Source organism: Leguminivora glycinivorella, chromosome 12 (assembly GCF_023078275.1).
Source record: "Leguminivora glycinivorella isolate SPB_JAAS2020 chromosome 12, LegGlyc_1.1, whole genome shotgun sequence".
NCBI classification, from domain to species: domain Eukaryota; kingdom Metazoa; phylum Arthropoda; class Insecta; order Lepidoptera; family Tortricidae; genus Leguminivora; species Leguminivora glycinivorella.
Window position 1 is genome coordinate 3,565,705 of NC_062982.1, and position 17,887 is coordinate 3,583,591.

Sequence of the window (17,887 nt, forward strand, 5' to 3'; positions counted from 1 at the left end):
TAGATAGGAAACGGTGGGACGACTTGGAAGCGATCTACACGGAATGGTGTGGACTTGTGGAGATGGAATCGAGTAGAATAAATGAAGGAGGGACCTTTGTCCAGCAGTGGGCCACTAAAGTATGCTAATTAAAAAAACATATACGTTGGTGATTGGAATTTAGAGAATACAAGATCCTACATAAAGTTCCAAGACATCAAATCATCATCATCAACATTTTCCTATCGAAATTTCTATGAACGATTAGTGCACTGACTTAGCCATGTCGGTCTATCTTGAATACAACAACAGCTTCTCTAAAAGTTACGGCTGGTTTTAGTGTCACGCGGACCGACCGCGCGAAGCGATCTGCGCCGAACTAATATGTATCAAATTATAATACAATACATTTATTTTCCAAATCTGCATTATATAAAGCCTAAGTTAATAATAGAAAAATAAACAATAGAAATATACAAGAGCTTCTTAGAACAAACAGTAGCCCTCACACTAGGTCTAGCCTGTATCGTGAGGACTGGATCTTTGATCCTACGATTTACCAATACCAATTCAGGGAGCGTTTTAGAGCAAAGCGGACGGGTCCGCGCGGACGACAACATAAACTTCATACAAATTCTCGTGTGGATAGCTCCCCGCGTTCGGTCCAAGTGACGCTAAAACCAGCCTACAAAGACTTCATCCAACTCAAGCAGAAGGTACTTACATCCAGGAGTGTTGACGCACAGCTGATGACAATATCCCCATTCCTTGCACTCGTCTCGGTCGACACACGTTCGATTGTCTGGCGCTAGCGTCAGACCCGCCGCACACGCGCAAGCGCCGCCTGACGGCGAGGCCACGCATTTGTACTCGCAGCCTAATGCTGGGCAGGATGCAGTTGCTGGAAAAGGCAAATAAAATAATTAGTAAATAATTAAACATTTTTCATACACGTGTTCTTCGAGAAAGCCTCTAACGAAAGAGGCTTTTTTATTAACATGGGCTTACTCATGGCCACAGATTAACCAAGGCGAAGACGCGGCCTACGATGGAGCTCTCCCAGAAGGTGTCTGTTCAAGTGTTCACTCTTGATTTGAAGGTTGCTGGGTCATATGAGCTGAGAAATATAGACCGACAAGTAATTCCACTCCTTGGCAGAGCGTATAAGAAAAGAAGAAGCAAAGCGCTTCTGCGAATTGGTGGAATATTTGCTACAAGACAGGAGCATTACGGTGGGAAGCGTGACAGTGAATTAACGGTGGGTCCAAAAGATGGCTACACGCTTAATATTGTCCCCCTGGTGCCCCTCTAGGGCACAGATACTTGGACGTAGTTACGCGGAAACGTTCCAATCCATCTAAAATTGTCATTGAAATGAAAGACTTTTGTTTTTCATACAAGGTCTAAAACTTAATGACAATTTCATGTGGATTGACCTTCTTGATACATTGCTTCTGAGATACCTACAGATTAATTAATACTTACAGCACGCAGCATCTTCATCAGCATTATCTTCAGAATCTTTCTTCCCATCACACAGCTGAGACCTCGCTATACACTTATGCTGCCCCCCTGGAGCCCCTCTAGGGCACAGGTACTTGTTATCAGGGCAGGCAATGGCAGTACTGATAGCCTCACCTGATCCATAGCTTTTGAGATACAGCTATTATACTTACAGCCAAAAAAAGGAGATGGCAGGACGACCTAGACGCATTCTACCCAAACTGGTGGGAAAACGCTGATAACAGGGTGGAGTGGAAAAAACGAGAGGAGGCCTCTGCCCAGCAGTGGGACACTAAAAGAGGCTAATTAAAAAAAAATACTTACAGCACGCAGCATCTTCATCGGCGTTATCTTCACAATCCTTTTTCCCATCACACAGCTGAGACCTCGCTATACACTTATGTTGCCCCCCTGGAGCCCCTCTTGGGCATAAGTACTTGTTGTCAGGACAGGCAATGGCGGTGCAGTTGGCTTCGTCAGAGCCGTCGCGGCAGTCTTTGTAGCCATCGCAGTGAAACGTTGCGGGGATGCAGAGGGCGTTGCTGCAGCGGAATTGCCCGATGTGACAGGGCGGGAAGCCTGGAAAGTAAAATAGTAGGTTAACTTCAACTATGAAGGTATCGATTTGCCTAATTTAGAATACTTTGGTACACCTTGGAGACACCCAGTAGGAGATCTGAATTATCCCCACACTCCCACAGCCATTCTGATGATTGCCTTGCGCCGATATGTTTACACATTTGTTTCCCAATACCTCCTATAACTCCAGAAACACTACAGTGCGCCTCATCCGAATTGTCCCCATAATAATTTTTAATGATTACATTTCCCCGATATTTCACACTCCTTGTCTACTACTCCTATAACTCGTCCAACAAAAAATCATCATTAATACTCACTACAGTGGGCCTCATCAGAGTTATCCCCACAGTCGTTCTCATGATTACATTTGGCCGACATGTTGACACACTTGTTGCCCGACTCGCATCGGAACTCGTCCAGCCGACATATCGTCGTGTTGTTGGCACAACCTTCTTCGTCCTTCCCTGTTCTGCAGTCTAGGTAACTGTGGACAAACAATTGTTTCAAATTATGAATGAATTCATTGATGAATTCGTCATACAATTTGTATGAAAATTGAAAAATACGTGTTATGCCAAAATCTAGTCACGGCGATACTAACTAGTTTAGCTTCATTTCTGACAACAAGGCGACGACTACACGACGACGTTTACACAGAAACACATAAAAAAACACACTACATAATAAAACATACATGATAACTACATAAAAAAATGGCATTCTATTTAGTCCGTCAGTTAGATCTTCCAAAAATACTGAACACATTTTTTCGCTTTTTCTAATTAATGAAAAAATACAAAGACATAGAGCATGAAAGTTCCGGAGTGGGGGCTTGTGACGTCACTTCTAAGACACATCCGCTGATTAAACTTTTGTATATTATGCTGTTTAATCAGCTGTGTAAAAATTGTACCTAGGCGTGACGTCACGCGAAACTTCGACACACTGTACCGTCGTAATTTTTCGTTTACGAGAAAAAAAATACGTCTATAATTCTTTGACAATCTAACTGACGGACTAATTAGTTTTTTTTAGTCGTCTCGCCTATTATAAAAGGGTTAAAGGACACTAGAATCATGGACATCTAATAACCTTTAGAGAATAAATAAAACCATTGCGGTATCCATTATAATAATGAAATAAAACTCGTCACCGTGTGCTTAGCATAATAAATTAAATCAATACAATTACTCGATTGAAATGGCCAATGATTCGATCAAGCTCACTGGCCCTGTTTAAATTAATGCGATTTCCTCATAGGCGGAGTGTCACAGTGAAATAAAATGTAGAAGATTATCTCTTCTCAAAGAACAAGCTTTCTCTACATAACATTTGTAACGATAATTCCATTTACTGTCAATTGCGATAATGTCAGCTCTTTTGTTTCGTTCAATTTAGAGCAAAGAGTGTAAAGTTAGCGTAGGCAGATTGTAAGTAAATCGAGAAGTATAATTACTGCTTATTTGTAGCAAATGAAGACAAAATGACAAAGTGTAATTTAAGTATGTTTAAGTAATAAAAATAAACCGAGGAATAGGTTAAAATAAAACAAGGTAAGTATATAAAATGATACAAATTTAGAATCTATGTTATATCAGTTATATGTAGTTAACGTTAGATCATTCATGACTTCATAATTACATTTTTGTGAGTGGCCTATAAAAGACAGCGGGTCGAATAACGTTCAGTCATACACATTCTCCACTTTGAAACACTAGTACCTATCGATATACAAATCTCCTCAATATTTTGTAGTTTTTTTTTAATTATAAATAAATATTATAGGACATTATTACATAGATTGACTGAGTATTAACAGGGGCGGCTCACTCCACCATTTTTTCGACAACCTTCGAGCGGCGCAATAGAGCTCAATTTCGGGTGCTCGCGTGCGGTCGGTGCGGCATTTTGTGAACATCAAAGCATATTATATATTCTGTGGTATTAATAAAAAAATCGAATTGGTCAATTGTATGGAGATGAGCTTCTGCTATTTATTACATACCTATTTCTACCAACCTTTCAGCTTTTTCGAACAATGTTTCTGACTGATATATTGAATTATATCCGAACCGAGCCCAATCGAGTCAATTACCAGTAATCTAGTAAGTGGAATATCGATGAATTTGATTTTTTGGACAATTGCAGGTATCTTGTTTGTTTTTTTATGGGACCATAGAAAAATCCTATTTTTTTTTCATTACACTAACTGGTAAAGGCTCTCTTGATTATACCCACCAAATTCCAAAACAGATAGCAAAATTGCAATTTATCTACGCTTGTAGATAAAGTAATTTCATACTTTTAACTTGATGTCTTAAGCTGGATGTTAGATTTTATTGAATCATAAATATTAAATAAATATTGAATAAATTGATAGATTTGATTTAATTTGATGTTTTAAAGTTATTCGTATTTTATTCTTGTATGTGTGGTGCTACACAAAAAATCGCGCACTACGTTAGAAGCCGGTCGTAATTTATAACCTCCCTTATAAAGCGACAACCCGCCCCGCGGGCATCTAAACAAGGTTCACGAGTGCCCTATAGGCGGGTTCATGGTATCGGAAGTGTTATTTTTTATTATTATTATAAATAGGCTTACTCTTGGCCACAGACTAGCCAAAGGCAAAGACGTGGCCTACGATGGAGTGAGCTCGCCCAGAAGATGCCTGTTCACTCTTGATTTGAAGGTTGCCGGGTTATATGAGCTCGGAAATATAGCCGCCGGCAAGGAATTCCACTCATTGGCAGTGCGCATAAGAAAAGAAGAAGCAAAGCGCTTCGTGCGGATTCATGGAATATCTACCAAGTAAGGATGGAGACCGGCCGTGCGTCTAAAGCCCCATTTAGATGGTACGAGTTTCTCGCCTCGAACGTACGATTATCGAAGTACGAGAAAAAATATCGTATCATGTAAACTATGCGTACGATATCGCACGGGAGGAGGCGATAATCGCCTCGCCTTTGATGTTTGTATGTCTCCGTGTAAACAAAACACGTATGCGAGAATCGTATACGAGTTTATGCGCTACCCAGTCGAAATAAATTTTCTTTACCTAGAAACAGGAATAATGTAAATCATGGTATTTTTAGTATTATTATAGCTAACTCTCAGTAACTGCTAAGACCAAAAATAAATTAGGGTTATCATTATCAATATTATAGAGTAGATCTTATCTAGGTATATTCTATGTTCAATTATTCCTAAACCTAATCGCAAGTATCGCAACCAAGATCTTACTAGATAGGTAACGCTATACGGTCGAATTCATTATTTTCCCTATTATACAATTATTATTTAAACCGTCATAAATAATTTATAGTGTTTTTAAAGTTATTGGGTACTATTCAACTTAAATTCAAATAAATCCAAAGTAAATTGTATCCAATATTATAAAAAAGCATATGGTATATGTCTTTATAATTAATTAATTAGCAAGTAAGCACGCAAGTTGACGGGCAAAACTCGCATGAAAATCGGTTCGCTCCGATTCGTGCGATAATCGCACGTTCGAGAAGAAATGTCATACGAGAACCGGTTTAGACGAGTCGAGAAATGTTATGGAAATATCTCCTGAAAATTCAACTCTCCGTCTAAACTATTTCGCCTGGCGATAATCGCCTGGCGAGTATCGCATACGATACTCGTATGCGAGTTTTTATTTCTCGCACGAGTGTAAACGTTTTCGTACGATAATCGCCAGGCGATTATCGCATACGATAATGTCATACGAGTTTCTCGACCAAAACGGGCGAGAAACTCGTACCATCTAAATGGGGCTTAAGAGTCCGATGGTAGAACAACATGTATGAAAAAGAGCACTTACCCATCACATCTCTTCTCCTTAGGTATGCAGGGCCCTTGCGAAGCCGCCTTTCCTGACACAGAAGTCTCCACGCCGCACTGAAAGTCGTCTGGCTGACACTTTCTGTATGCTGTAACAAACATAAAACTATAAATATTAATTACATAACATAAGTTACCTATTAGCATAGATTAAATATAACAAGATCATACCATCCCATACATTAAAATGCGACCGCCTAAGACCGCGCTTACACTCCACCACACATAGATGGCGCCACAAAAAAAATGTCTTGTAGCTTTCGATTATACTTGTAGATGGCGTTAAGTGTCACTTTTGACATAGATTTACGGCCCGGAATTGACACTTAATATCAATCTACAAATAATCGGTGGCAACAAGGCATTTTTTGTGGCGCCATCTATGTGTGGTGGAGTGTAAGCGCGTTCGTAGGCGGTCGCATTTTAATGTATGGGATGGTATGATCTTGTTATATTTAATTTATGCTATTAGCAAAGAGGATCGAGTATTAAAGTAAAATATCTTAGATCAAATCAAACTATTTCTCATAGAATTTCCCTCCTTTCGACCCTTTCGACCCTTGATTTCGTGTACCGATGGCCGAGTGGTTCAGGTATCCGTCCGGTTAACGGAGTACGCTGGTTCGAATCCAGCTTGGAAGTGGAACACTTGGAGGCATTGGTAATTTTTTCTTTTCTATGAAATTTATTTAATATTTAAAGTAAAATATATAGTCACAGTGCACAGACTGCCATCTTATGTCAAATATTACAAATGACAATCATTTATTGTGCCAAATTAAATATGAGACTACTAGCCTATTGTGCATATGGCGTACAGTAATGCTCGCTCGTAATAGCCGAGCAGTGATCGGCCGTTTTCGCGCGCTCTCGGTCCGAGTCAGTCGGTTCTAGTACTTCTAATTCGGTTGTGGTCAGATCACACGGATCACTTTGCTGTCATTGTCACTTCTCGGCTCTTCGCTCCTTTCGCTCGCATTCTGTTGCGAGTGTGTGAGTGTACTAAATGTAGGTACTAGAGAGCAGAATCATTTGGGAGTAGTTCGGTCTAGTACAGTGCAGGGAATCGTGTCTTTTGCACTATTAGTACATGTACTACACAAGCCTAATGTGGGTAATTTAATGGTATACCCCCAATAGAAAAATCAGATAGAATTTGGTCTTTGCGGCGCTGGAATACAGCATACAGTTAAATGTATTTCCCAATGAGTTCGTAGGGTAAACGCGCCTGATCGCGTGCGTCGAGGTGTGAAATTTCCCTTGTGCACAAACACTATTCTAATTACAAACGGGTCGGCGTTCATCAAACGCCGGTCACGAATCAATAGTACGAGCATTTCAAACAGAAGTGGGAGAATTAGCACCTAATTGTCTATTACATACATACATACAATCATGCCTGTGTCCCATGAAGGGGTAGGCAGAGCACATGAAACTACTCAGGTTTCAGTGCCACTCTTGGCAAATAAGGGTTGAAAGAAAACGAAACTGTGACATTGCAGTGACAGGTTGCCAGCCTCTCGCCTACGCCACAATTTAACCCATTGTCTAAATATTACAACTTCCAAGTAAGTTATATGACATTTCCGAATGCTTTGGTTTAAAAAAAATAACAAGGAGTGTACAAAGCGCTGCGCTGCGAAAGCGAAGCGCTAGTGGCCTAGCGGTAAGAGCGTGCGACTTTCGATCCGGAGGTCGCGGGTTCGAACCCGGCTCATACTAATGAGTTTTTCTGAACTTATGTACGAAATGTAATTTGATATTTGCCAATCGCTTTTCGGTGAAGGAAAACATCGTGAGGAAACCGGACTAATTCCAATAAGGCCTAGTTACCCTTCGGGTTGGAAGGTCAGATGACAGTCGCTTTCGTAAAAACTAGTGCCTACGCAGAATCTTGGGATTAGTGGTCAAAGCGGACCCCAGGCTCTCATGAGCCGTGGCAAATGCCGGGATAACGCAAGGAGGATGATGAACAAGGAGTGTACAAGTTTCTAACGGGTTGGTGCGTGTTGCACGTGACACTCCTTGAGTTGCAGACGTCCCATCGGTGACTGCTTTCTATCAGGCGGACCGTATGCTTGTTTGCCACCGACGTAGTATAAAAAAATACACAATTATCTTATGTATTTGTGTCTGTTTGTTTGTCCGTCCTTCACGGCAAAACGGAGCCACGAATTGACGTGATTTTTTAAGAGGAGTTAGTTGAAAGGATGGAAAGTGACATAGGCTACTTTTTGTCTCTTACGCATTATTGCAATCATTCTACGTACCAATCTTAATGAGTCCCACGGTAAGTTCAAGAAGACTTGTGTTGTGGGTACTCAGGCATCGATATACATATGTACATACTCGTATATAGTGTCCAAGGAAAGGTGGGGATAAAATTCTTAATACGTCACACAGTTTAACACAGAATGAATAAAATTAAAACCCAGCCTCGTGTCACAATCAAAATTATAATCCTTTTAAAACTTAACGATGTCAAACGTCTCATATTCCGGGTCTTGTTCCAAACTCAATATTACTTTACTAATTTCGCTTCTGATATAACGGGCCATCATCTCTTGTCGCGTGCACGGATCTTGTTAAATTTCATCGTCTATTCGTTGTTATAATGATATACGCTTTTCTAATAATACGTGACTTTCCTTGTCAAAAAGGTCCTACATATTCTGATTCAGTATGTTGTAAGCTTTTGGTTTGACGACGTTAAGCTCCTCAATTTAGACAGTGAACATGACCACTGACCCTCTTTTTCTAATTAGAATCATTTAATAGTGTATTGTGCAACAGGGGAGGTAAGGGGGCTTTTGTCAACGAGTGTTAATAACTCGCGACAGCCGCAGGCTGGAGAGAATTATAAACACGAGTTTACAAAATCCTTACCTCCTGAGTTACAGTTACACACAATATTTTTCATCACATTTGAGAGGAAAAAACATAGGAAAATAATCATAAGGCAAAACCTTCAATGAATGGCGGCGCCACAGCGACCAGTAGTCTATCTACACCTATATCGGATTCTTCATATAAATCCATTGTTCTTGATAACAAACGCTTTTTAATCACAAACATAAAAATCCTGCATATGAATTAAATGCTATGTTCAAAGAAGCGTACAATTGAACTCATTTTACGTGTCTGTCAAAATATTTTGTCAACATTTTCTGTTGTATTGCCCGTTGTTATAGCAACGCGGTCAAATAAACGGTTATGAAAATATATATAACCCGTTCGATCGTTATAAAATACATCGTAACCTACTCAAAGTAACCCACTTCTATCCCATATTGCGCTAACCTTTCCAGCTCAAAGATATCGACTACACAAAGACTCGCTCTCAAAGGCTTTTTCTAGGCTTTGTATGGTAACCATATTATCCGCTATGCACCTTGAAGGCATTATAGGGAGATAGAATACAGGGTGGTTCGTAGAGGTAATAGCAGTACTAATCAATATTTATCCATACTAATATTATAAATGAGAAAGTGTGTGTCTGTTTGTCAGTCTCACCACAAAATGAGCGACGAATTGACGTGATTTTTTAAGTGGAGATAGTTGAAGGGATGGAGAGTGACATAGGCTACTTTCTGTCTCTTTCTAACGCGAGCGAAGCCGCGGGCAAAAGCTAGTATTATCATAAATGGGAAAGTGTGTGCGTGTGTTTGTCTGTTTTTCACGGCAAAATTGAGCTATTAGATTGACGTGATTTCTAAAGTGGAGATAGTTGAAGTGATGGAGAGTGTCTTACTTTTTGTCTCTTTCTAATTCCCCACTTCTACCACTAAAATGGGGGTGGAAGTTTATATGGAAGCGGCAAAAGCTAGTCGTCGATACTTGGTGAATCAAAGTGAATTATTTATTTAATAATAATTAACTATTTTTACAAGTAATTTAACTCCAAAGCAAAAAAACCACGATTATTTAACAGTTAAGAGTTTTCGTGACGTATATAGATAAAGGACAATATTTGTATTCAAAATATATAACCAATAGGGTCACCATGCTTGTGGTAAATAAACTATAGGGTAACCATAGGGTAACCAACCATGTTTGCAATAAATAACTTAAAGCTTATTTATCTGTAAAAATACAGGACAAAAATAAACGCTAATCGTAGTACGAAAATAAGTTCCAAATTTACTCAATGCGTAGGGTTAATCCTTCCAAAGCCTTCCTTGTACACTCCTTTTTTGAAGAATCCCATACTTCATCGTTCGTCGGGAATACCCCATTAGGAAGGTCATTCCACAGCTGGAGCGTTCGCGGGAGGAACTCCCTCAAACCGCACGGTCTTCTTAATCATCCTGTATTTCTTCGCTACATAAAGTGGGTGGATGGTAATGAGATCCAGGAAAGTTTTAAATAAAACGAACACGTTGGAGGTTTAATTAAATAAATTTAGGAAGTTGTAGTAGGGTTTTTTGATTCTAAGAGATCAAAAACGACAAAATACTAAGGAAGAGACACAAATACGAACATTTCCATGAAAATTTGGTAAACTATTAGACTAACGATTGTAACCAGCCAGGCTGAAAAGAGAGCTTAAAGTTAACGGAATTCAAAAAAACCGGCCAAGTGCGAGTCGGACTCGCGCACCGAGGGTTCCGTACAAACCTGCATTTGATATGAATTTCAACTTGATAGCTCTACGCGTTCATGAGGAAAAAAGTAATAAGTTTATATTTATTAAAAAATATATATTTTGTAATGTAACTAAAAATTTAAGGTTTTCGGAATTTTTCCTTTATGTGTGCTATAAAACGTTGCTTCATGCCAAATTTCAAGATTCTAGGTCGACTGGAAGTACCCTTTAGGTTTTGATTCCCTTGCGAGTACTTGCGAGTTTCAAAATATGCAGCTTAAATTGCTGTTTCTTTTGATTGCGTTGACATAGAAGTTTGATTTTGTTACAGCTTAAAGGTATTATAGACCTGAGTATTTGGTATGAATTTCAATTTAATACCTCTGCGCGTTTATGAGGAAATGGGTAGTAAGGTTAAAATTATTAAAAAAAAATATATTATGTGATGTAACTAAAAATTTATGGTTTTCGTAATTTTTCCTTTATCTATGCTATAAGACGTTGCTTCGTACCAAATTTCAAGATTCTGAGTTCACGGGAAGCACCCTGTAGGTTTTGATTCCCTTGCAAGTGTCGAAAATTTGCGGCATAAACGGCTGTATCTTTTGATTGCGTTGGCTTAGAAGAAGGACAGTAGACCTGAGTAATTGATATAAATTTCAGCTTCATACCTCCACGCGTTCCTGAGAAAAAGGGTCTTGACAGACGGACGGACGGACGGACAGACGGACAACAAAGTGATCCTATAAGGGTTCCGTTTTTTCCTTTTGAGGTACGGAACCCTAAAAACAGGGTGTATATAATTTTTTTTACCTGATGACCAATGAGTTAAGGTGAAGAAATGTTCACATATTTATGAACTCGACCGTACACTAAACCAACGCAGTACAGGCTCCAGGGCTACCATGACGTACTAAAGACGTTCAGTTTAGGTTGAGATAAAGGGACACAGCTATAGCAGTTACATAGCTCCGTCCCTCTCTCTCAACCTAAACTGAACGGCTTTAGCACGTCATGGTAACCCCCCTGAGCGTAATAATCGTCCTTGGCCATTCCATTTTCTAGGAAACTTTCAAAATAATCAACGTCACGTCAGTCCCTCTCGCTTTGAACCTTACTGAAATAGCTTGACACATTCGTGCGTTTCCCAGAAAACAGGTAAACTACTAAAGGGGTGCCTGCGCCGTAGTCTCACCGCATCAAAAAATGCAAATCTCCCGTATGCAAATGTACCCACAACAAAAGAGCCTGTAATGCATCCTCCTGTCATCCAGATTATATGCAAATTTGGGCCAAACACGACCTATTTTTATGCCCAACTCGGATCACAAAGGATAGGATGCCAGCGCGCTAGATCCGCAGTTTTCCTGTAGGAGTTTACTAGGAAATACGCTGTGTGCACAGAACTAGATTTAGATAGAAGAAACAAGTTCATCTATTTGTATAGGGGCCGAGCGTGTCAGATTTTGTACTGAAGTTGTTACTTGCCTGTGTTTTTAAATATGTCTCAGGCCTCTAAGTGTTCATAATTTTTGTGTTGTTGTAATTAAATATCACGTAACGAGGCATTTTTAATGTTTTTGTTGACTTCAACTTACAAAATCTGACGCACGAAAGCTGCAAGCTGCGATTAAAGACGGACAACTCAGTGGATTTCACTGAGTTCATTTGACACGCTAAGTAGATACGTTTACTTGATCTATGGTATATATGACATCTGTGGCTGTGTGTCACTTTGACGCTGGCACTATTGGCTTGGTTTATTTCTAGACGATGTTTTTTTAGATTTTTCCAACTAACAGTGCAAGTTCTGGTATGGACATCATCATCATCCTTGCGTTATCCCGGCATTTGCCACGGCTCGTGGGAGCCTGGGGTCCGCTTTGACAACTAATCGCAAGATTTGGTGTAGGCGCTAGTTTTACGAAAGCGACTGCCATCTGACCTTCTAACCCGAAGGGTAACTAGGCCTTATTGGGATTAGTCCGGTTTCGTCACGATGTTTTCCTTCACCGAACAAGTGACTGGCAAATATCAAATGACATTTCGCACATAAGTCCTGAAAAACTCATTGGTACGAGCCGGGGATCGAACCCGCGACCTTCGGATTGAAAGTCGCACGCTCTTACCGCTAACCAGCGCTTTTGGATTCTGGTATGGACATATAGAGGTTGATTTAATGACATTATGAGATTAAGTTTTAGTGAACGTTGGGTCGTTATACCTACTCTGTAAAATGGATCCTCGGAAATAGACTAAAACATGTCGAGCCTTATTAAACGCAAGAAACCCGCGTAAAATATTTTAAATACAACAAATGTAGACATGTCAACCAGCATCGCCCGGTATGCACAGCTCAGTACAAACTGGACGGTTTGAAATTGAGTTGAGCCGATTCGCTGAACCGTGTCTTCAGCGCTCATGTTAAAGGATTTGCACATCTACTTAACACAAGCCTTTTAAAATATTATTATAGTTTGACGCTGTGGTAGTTTTATTGTTAATTTGTAGGTCCCCTTCATGGGACACAGGCGTGATTGTATGTATGTTGTATGTATGTTGTAGGTACAGTCAACAACACACCTGTGAATACAGACAAAGTGCCAAAAATATGTGTACACTCCACCTCGGACACTGGCGATCAAATATATGAAAGAGGCGCGTCCCTAATAGCACACAGTCTAAGCTCGTGTAGGTGAACGGGTACTATGCTCGTATGAGTGAGATATGACAGGTCGACTGTTCGCGTTTTTGATAGGCGGTAACTGTGAGGTAACCGAGAGGGTGGGCGGCACTTTCAGCGGGGAGCGGGAGTGGCCATACGATAGTACTCTTTATTATACTGTGGCTTAATATACAGGCAATAAATTTATGTATACATATTTATGTCACTTGCTGACTGTACTTAAAAATACAAAATTTAAAAGTACTAATACTAAGAAATTTGTATGGAGTATTCCGCAATTCTCTTTTTTTTTTAGTATGAATAGGTAGACGTTCCTGATGGTAAGTGATGATGCGGTCTACGGTGAATCACGCTTACCTATGAGATACCTATTTACTCTTGCGTTGAAGAGACCTGGATTGTACTCATGCGGAAACACAGACTCATGCCTCATTCCACTCCTTGGCGGTTAGCAAAATAAATTTTGAATAAATTTAACCCGAAGCAAAGCCGCGGGCAAAAGCTAGTCAGTTATAAACGTCAAATTTAAGTTTTATTTTATTTTATTGGGGACACCTTACACAGATCAACTTAGCCCCAAACTAAGCAAAGCTTGTATTATGGGTGCTAAGCGACGATATACATACTTAAATAGATAAATACATACTTATATACATAGAAAACACCCATGACTCAGGAACAAATATCTGTGCTCATCACACAAATAAATGCCCTTACCGGGATTCGAACCCAGGACCGCGGCTCAGCAGGCAGGGTCACTACCGACTGAGCCAGACCGGTCGTCGTACGTTGTTGTAACTGAAGTACTTATAACTTGTTACATATCGGATAATCTTGGAACTGCCTGGCAGGCCTTTTCGGCATAATAATAGTTTCCCAAGCCGCTCGTGTAATCCGTTCAATGCCGCTAAACGTTCAAATCGAATCATCAATCACAGCACTTATAAACTAACTTACTACACTTTGGACACAAATATGGGTAAAAACAGTATTTTGACTTATGAAAAATAAAACTTAAAAACGGACGTGGATATGTTTTGAACAGATGAGTAATAAAATTCATGAATATTGGTTAATAACCTAACCACAAAATTAAAATTTTGAAAAAACCCCCAACCGCGACATAGTAGACCGATTTTCATGAAACATGGCTAAGAACACTCCCGACTAACTCAGCTTTCAGACAAAAAAAAAAACTAAATCAAAATCGGTTCATCCGTTCAGGAGCTACGATGCCACAGACAGACACACACAGACAGACAAATAGACAGACAGACAGACAGATAGACAGACAGACAGACAGACAGACAGACAAACAGACAGACAGACGGACAGACAGACAGACAGACACGTCAAACTTATAACACCCCTTCGTTTTTGCGTCGGGGGTTAAAAAATAGATGAATTTAATTTAAAATTCACTATATTAGAGGAGTTTTGACGCTAGCGTGTTAGCGTATGCGTTAAGCGTTTATACGGTCTTAATTAACACAAACGACCGTAAATGCAATGAAATCAGAAACACTAAGTACTTTTAAAATCATTGTTACAACTCCGCGTTCATAGCATGTTTATTTTAGGCGTTTGCGTATTTAAAATGCAATATTGTCACACATTAAATCATGCAAGCATTATTACGCCCACTACCTAATATTTGATTTAATTGATACGTAATATATATTTAAGTAAAAATTTGGCTTAGGTTAGTTTCAAATAACATTTCTGCCAAAAAAACTTAAATATCAGTACGTAACTGAACGAAACTATTTGCTCTTTGTTCCGATACATATTGTATAAATGATTTCTAATAACAAAATTTATAAAAAAAAGTTGAAAATAAGCCTAAAGGTATTCCGCATCTGTTTGATATTTGTGCTGTCACTTATTTTAGTTTAGCTCTTTGCTTAGTTTATTAAGTCCGGGACCCACTGAAAATCAGCGCTTCGGCATGCCATGGCAATATGCTGAGTGGGCTCCCAATTTAACATCTAGATTGTGTTGTATTTATCTCTGTTGTATTTGTCCAAAATGATGTTAAATAATAGTTATTTGTTATACAAGAGTGCAAAGTTGTATTTTAACGCCGAGTGTGGAATTGAAAAACGAGCAAGCGAAATCACCCGTTGACCACGAACGCTGTAAAGAGTTCGAAACGTCGGGATGTATTTTAAATTCATTATACGCGATTTAATCCGTTTACATGGTTTTATTTCATGAGTAACTATCGCGGTAACCGAAGACAATATTATGATTCTATAGTTGAACCACGAGCGAAGCGAGTGGTTCGAGAGTAGAATCCTGAACTTGCGAGTTTTTTAACACACGAGAAGTAAAATACATTTGCACCCGAGTGTAACACAAAACTTTTCCCCTCACTATAGCGAGGAAACTACAACGCAAAAAATGCGTTTATCACTGCTTCCAGTAGTTCCACAGGTGGTAAATCATCTTTATTACTAGATTCACCTACTTTTATCAATTTTAAAGCAGTTAATTTGACTTTATTCAAGGTCAAATTACTTTACCCACTAGTGGATAAAATGCGTTATTACCCGCTGGTATTAAAGGACAAAACACGTGTTTCCGAGCTAGTGAGGGGAAAAAATATTATATTCCTATTCTATTCTATTCTATTCTAAACAAAACTTTGAGTCAACATACTGTTTTACTACACCGCGTTTTACCTCCCTGTATTGGAACCGTATTAAAAGTTCCCCAGCCCAAGTTGAGGCTCGGTGCGCGTCATTACCATACAACATTCATACATACATACGTTCATACATACATAAGTTAACGAGTAGTATACTCTAGGGACGGAACAATGTTGAAGTCTGGTTTCAAACTGTGGATGTACAGTCAGCGAGGGAAATGTATGCAGAGTTTAGCTATGTTTCGTATTGTAAGAAAATCTTCTTTTACTCTCATTATATGACTATATAATGGTTGATATTATGGTTGACTGGTAGAGAATGCCTTTTGGCATTAAGTCCGCCATTTGTACATGTTTCTTTAGTTGTGCAATAAAGTTTAAATAAATAAATAAATATATACTACTATATACTCAATAAAATATGTTCGTTGGTAAACCTTAATAAATAATAAATAATGTCTTATAAGTAATATATACATATTATGTTAAATTTTCCTGAGACATATCTAAGATATTTAAAAAAAATCATGTTGATTGTACCGCTTTTGGTGACATAATTTCGAATCATTAAAAGATTCTTCGTCAATTTAATAATAAATTATACATCATAAGTACGCCACAAAGCAGAAATAGAATAAAATAGCGACACACTCAACAAGTTTAAAGTTGTACAAATTGCGTTTTCCTTACCGTACCGTGTTCCTGCTAAAATCTGCTCTGAAACTCAGAAGTTTGTTTCCAAATTTTAATGGGAGTTCTGTTCTTGAGTTCTGTTCTGAGCCTGTACCACCTTTTTTAGGGTTCCGTAGTCAACTAGGAACCCTTATAGTTTCGCCATGTCTGTCGGTCCGTCCGTCCGTCCGTCCGTCCGCGGATAATCTCAGTGACCGTTAGTACTAGAAAGCTGAAATTTGGTACCAATATGTATATCAATACCTACTGCCGACAAAGTGGTAAAATAAAAAGTGGAAAAAAATGTTTTGTTAGGGTACCCCCCCTACATGTAAAGTCGGGACTGATTTTTTTTCATTCCAACCCTAGGGTGTGATATATTTTTGGATAGGTATTTAAAAATGAATAAGGGTTTACTAAAATCGTTTTTTGATAATATTAATATTTTCGGAAATAATCGCTCCTAAAGGAAAAAAAGTGTGTCCCCCCCTCTAACTTTTGAACCATATGTTTAAAAAATATGAAAAAAATCACAAAAGTAGAACTTTATAAAGACTTTCTAGGAAAATTATTTTGAACTTGATAGGTTTAGTAGTATTTGAGAAAAATACGGAAAACTACGGAACCCTACACTGAGCGTGGCCCGACACGCTCTTGGCCGGTTTTTTTTATAATTAAAAATACGTTATTTAATTAAGTGTAAAATATATTTTCAGTGCAGATGCCTTTTTGCCCGCACAAGCACACCTCGGATAATGGCGATCAAAGATATGAAAGAGACGCGTTCCTACGCACACAGTCTTGTGTATCATGATTCATGATTGTATGGGTGAGATATGTCAGGTCGACTGGTCGCGTTTTTGACAGGCGGTAACTGTGAGGCAACCGAGAGCGGGTGGGCGGCACTTTCAGCGGGGAGCGGGAGTGGCCATACTGTACGATAGTACTCTTTATTAGTTATACTGTGGCATTAGTGTGCAAAGTGGTTCTTTCTTGTCAGGTAGAACCTTCAGGGGGCCATCTGTACTTAAATATCGTAAGATACACGTGTGTTTCACATAAAATAAAAAAAACCGGTAAAACTATAAATGTTTCTGGTCCCGTAGTTTACAACAAGCTGCCAGCATATATCGTAAAATCTGAAACTCTTAGTTCATTTAAGAAAAAATTGAAAAGTTGGCTCATCAAGAAAAGTTTTTACAACTTTAAAGAATTTATTGACTCTAAAGAATAATGTAATATGTAATAATAATAAATGTAAAAACCGCTGACACTGACGGACGTGTCTTTGGATAAATTTTCACAATTTTATTTATTTTTATAGTATTTTTATCGCCGTTCTTGGTTTTTGTGGTCCAGTTTTTGTGTATTTTCTTACGCT

General features: G+C 38.9%; 1 protein-coding gene across 2 annotated transcripts in view; it reads right to left on the reverse strand.

The window, feature by feature from the left end:
• Positions 1-17,887, reverse strand: part of LOC125231594 (low-density lipoprotein receptor-related protein 2) — a 490,961-nt gene that overhangs the window by 23,419 nt on the left and 449,655 nt on the right. For both annotated transcript variants that reach the window (XM_048137051.1, XM_048137052.1), the window contains 4 exons: positions 5,894-6,002; positions 2,382-2,548; positions 1,807-2,061; positions 704-880 (listed from right to left, as the gene is read on the reverse strand). In XM_048137051.1, coding sequence (XP_047993008.1) covers positions 704-880; positions 1,807-2,061; positions 2,382-2,548; positions 5,894-6,002 — 708 coding nt within the window. The remainder of the gene's footprint in view (positions 1-703; positions 881-1,806; positions 2,062-2,381; positions 2,549-5,893; positions 6,003-17,887) is intronic.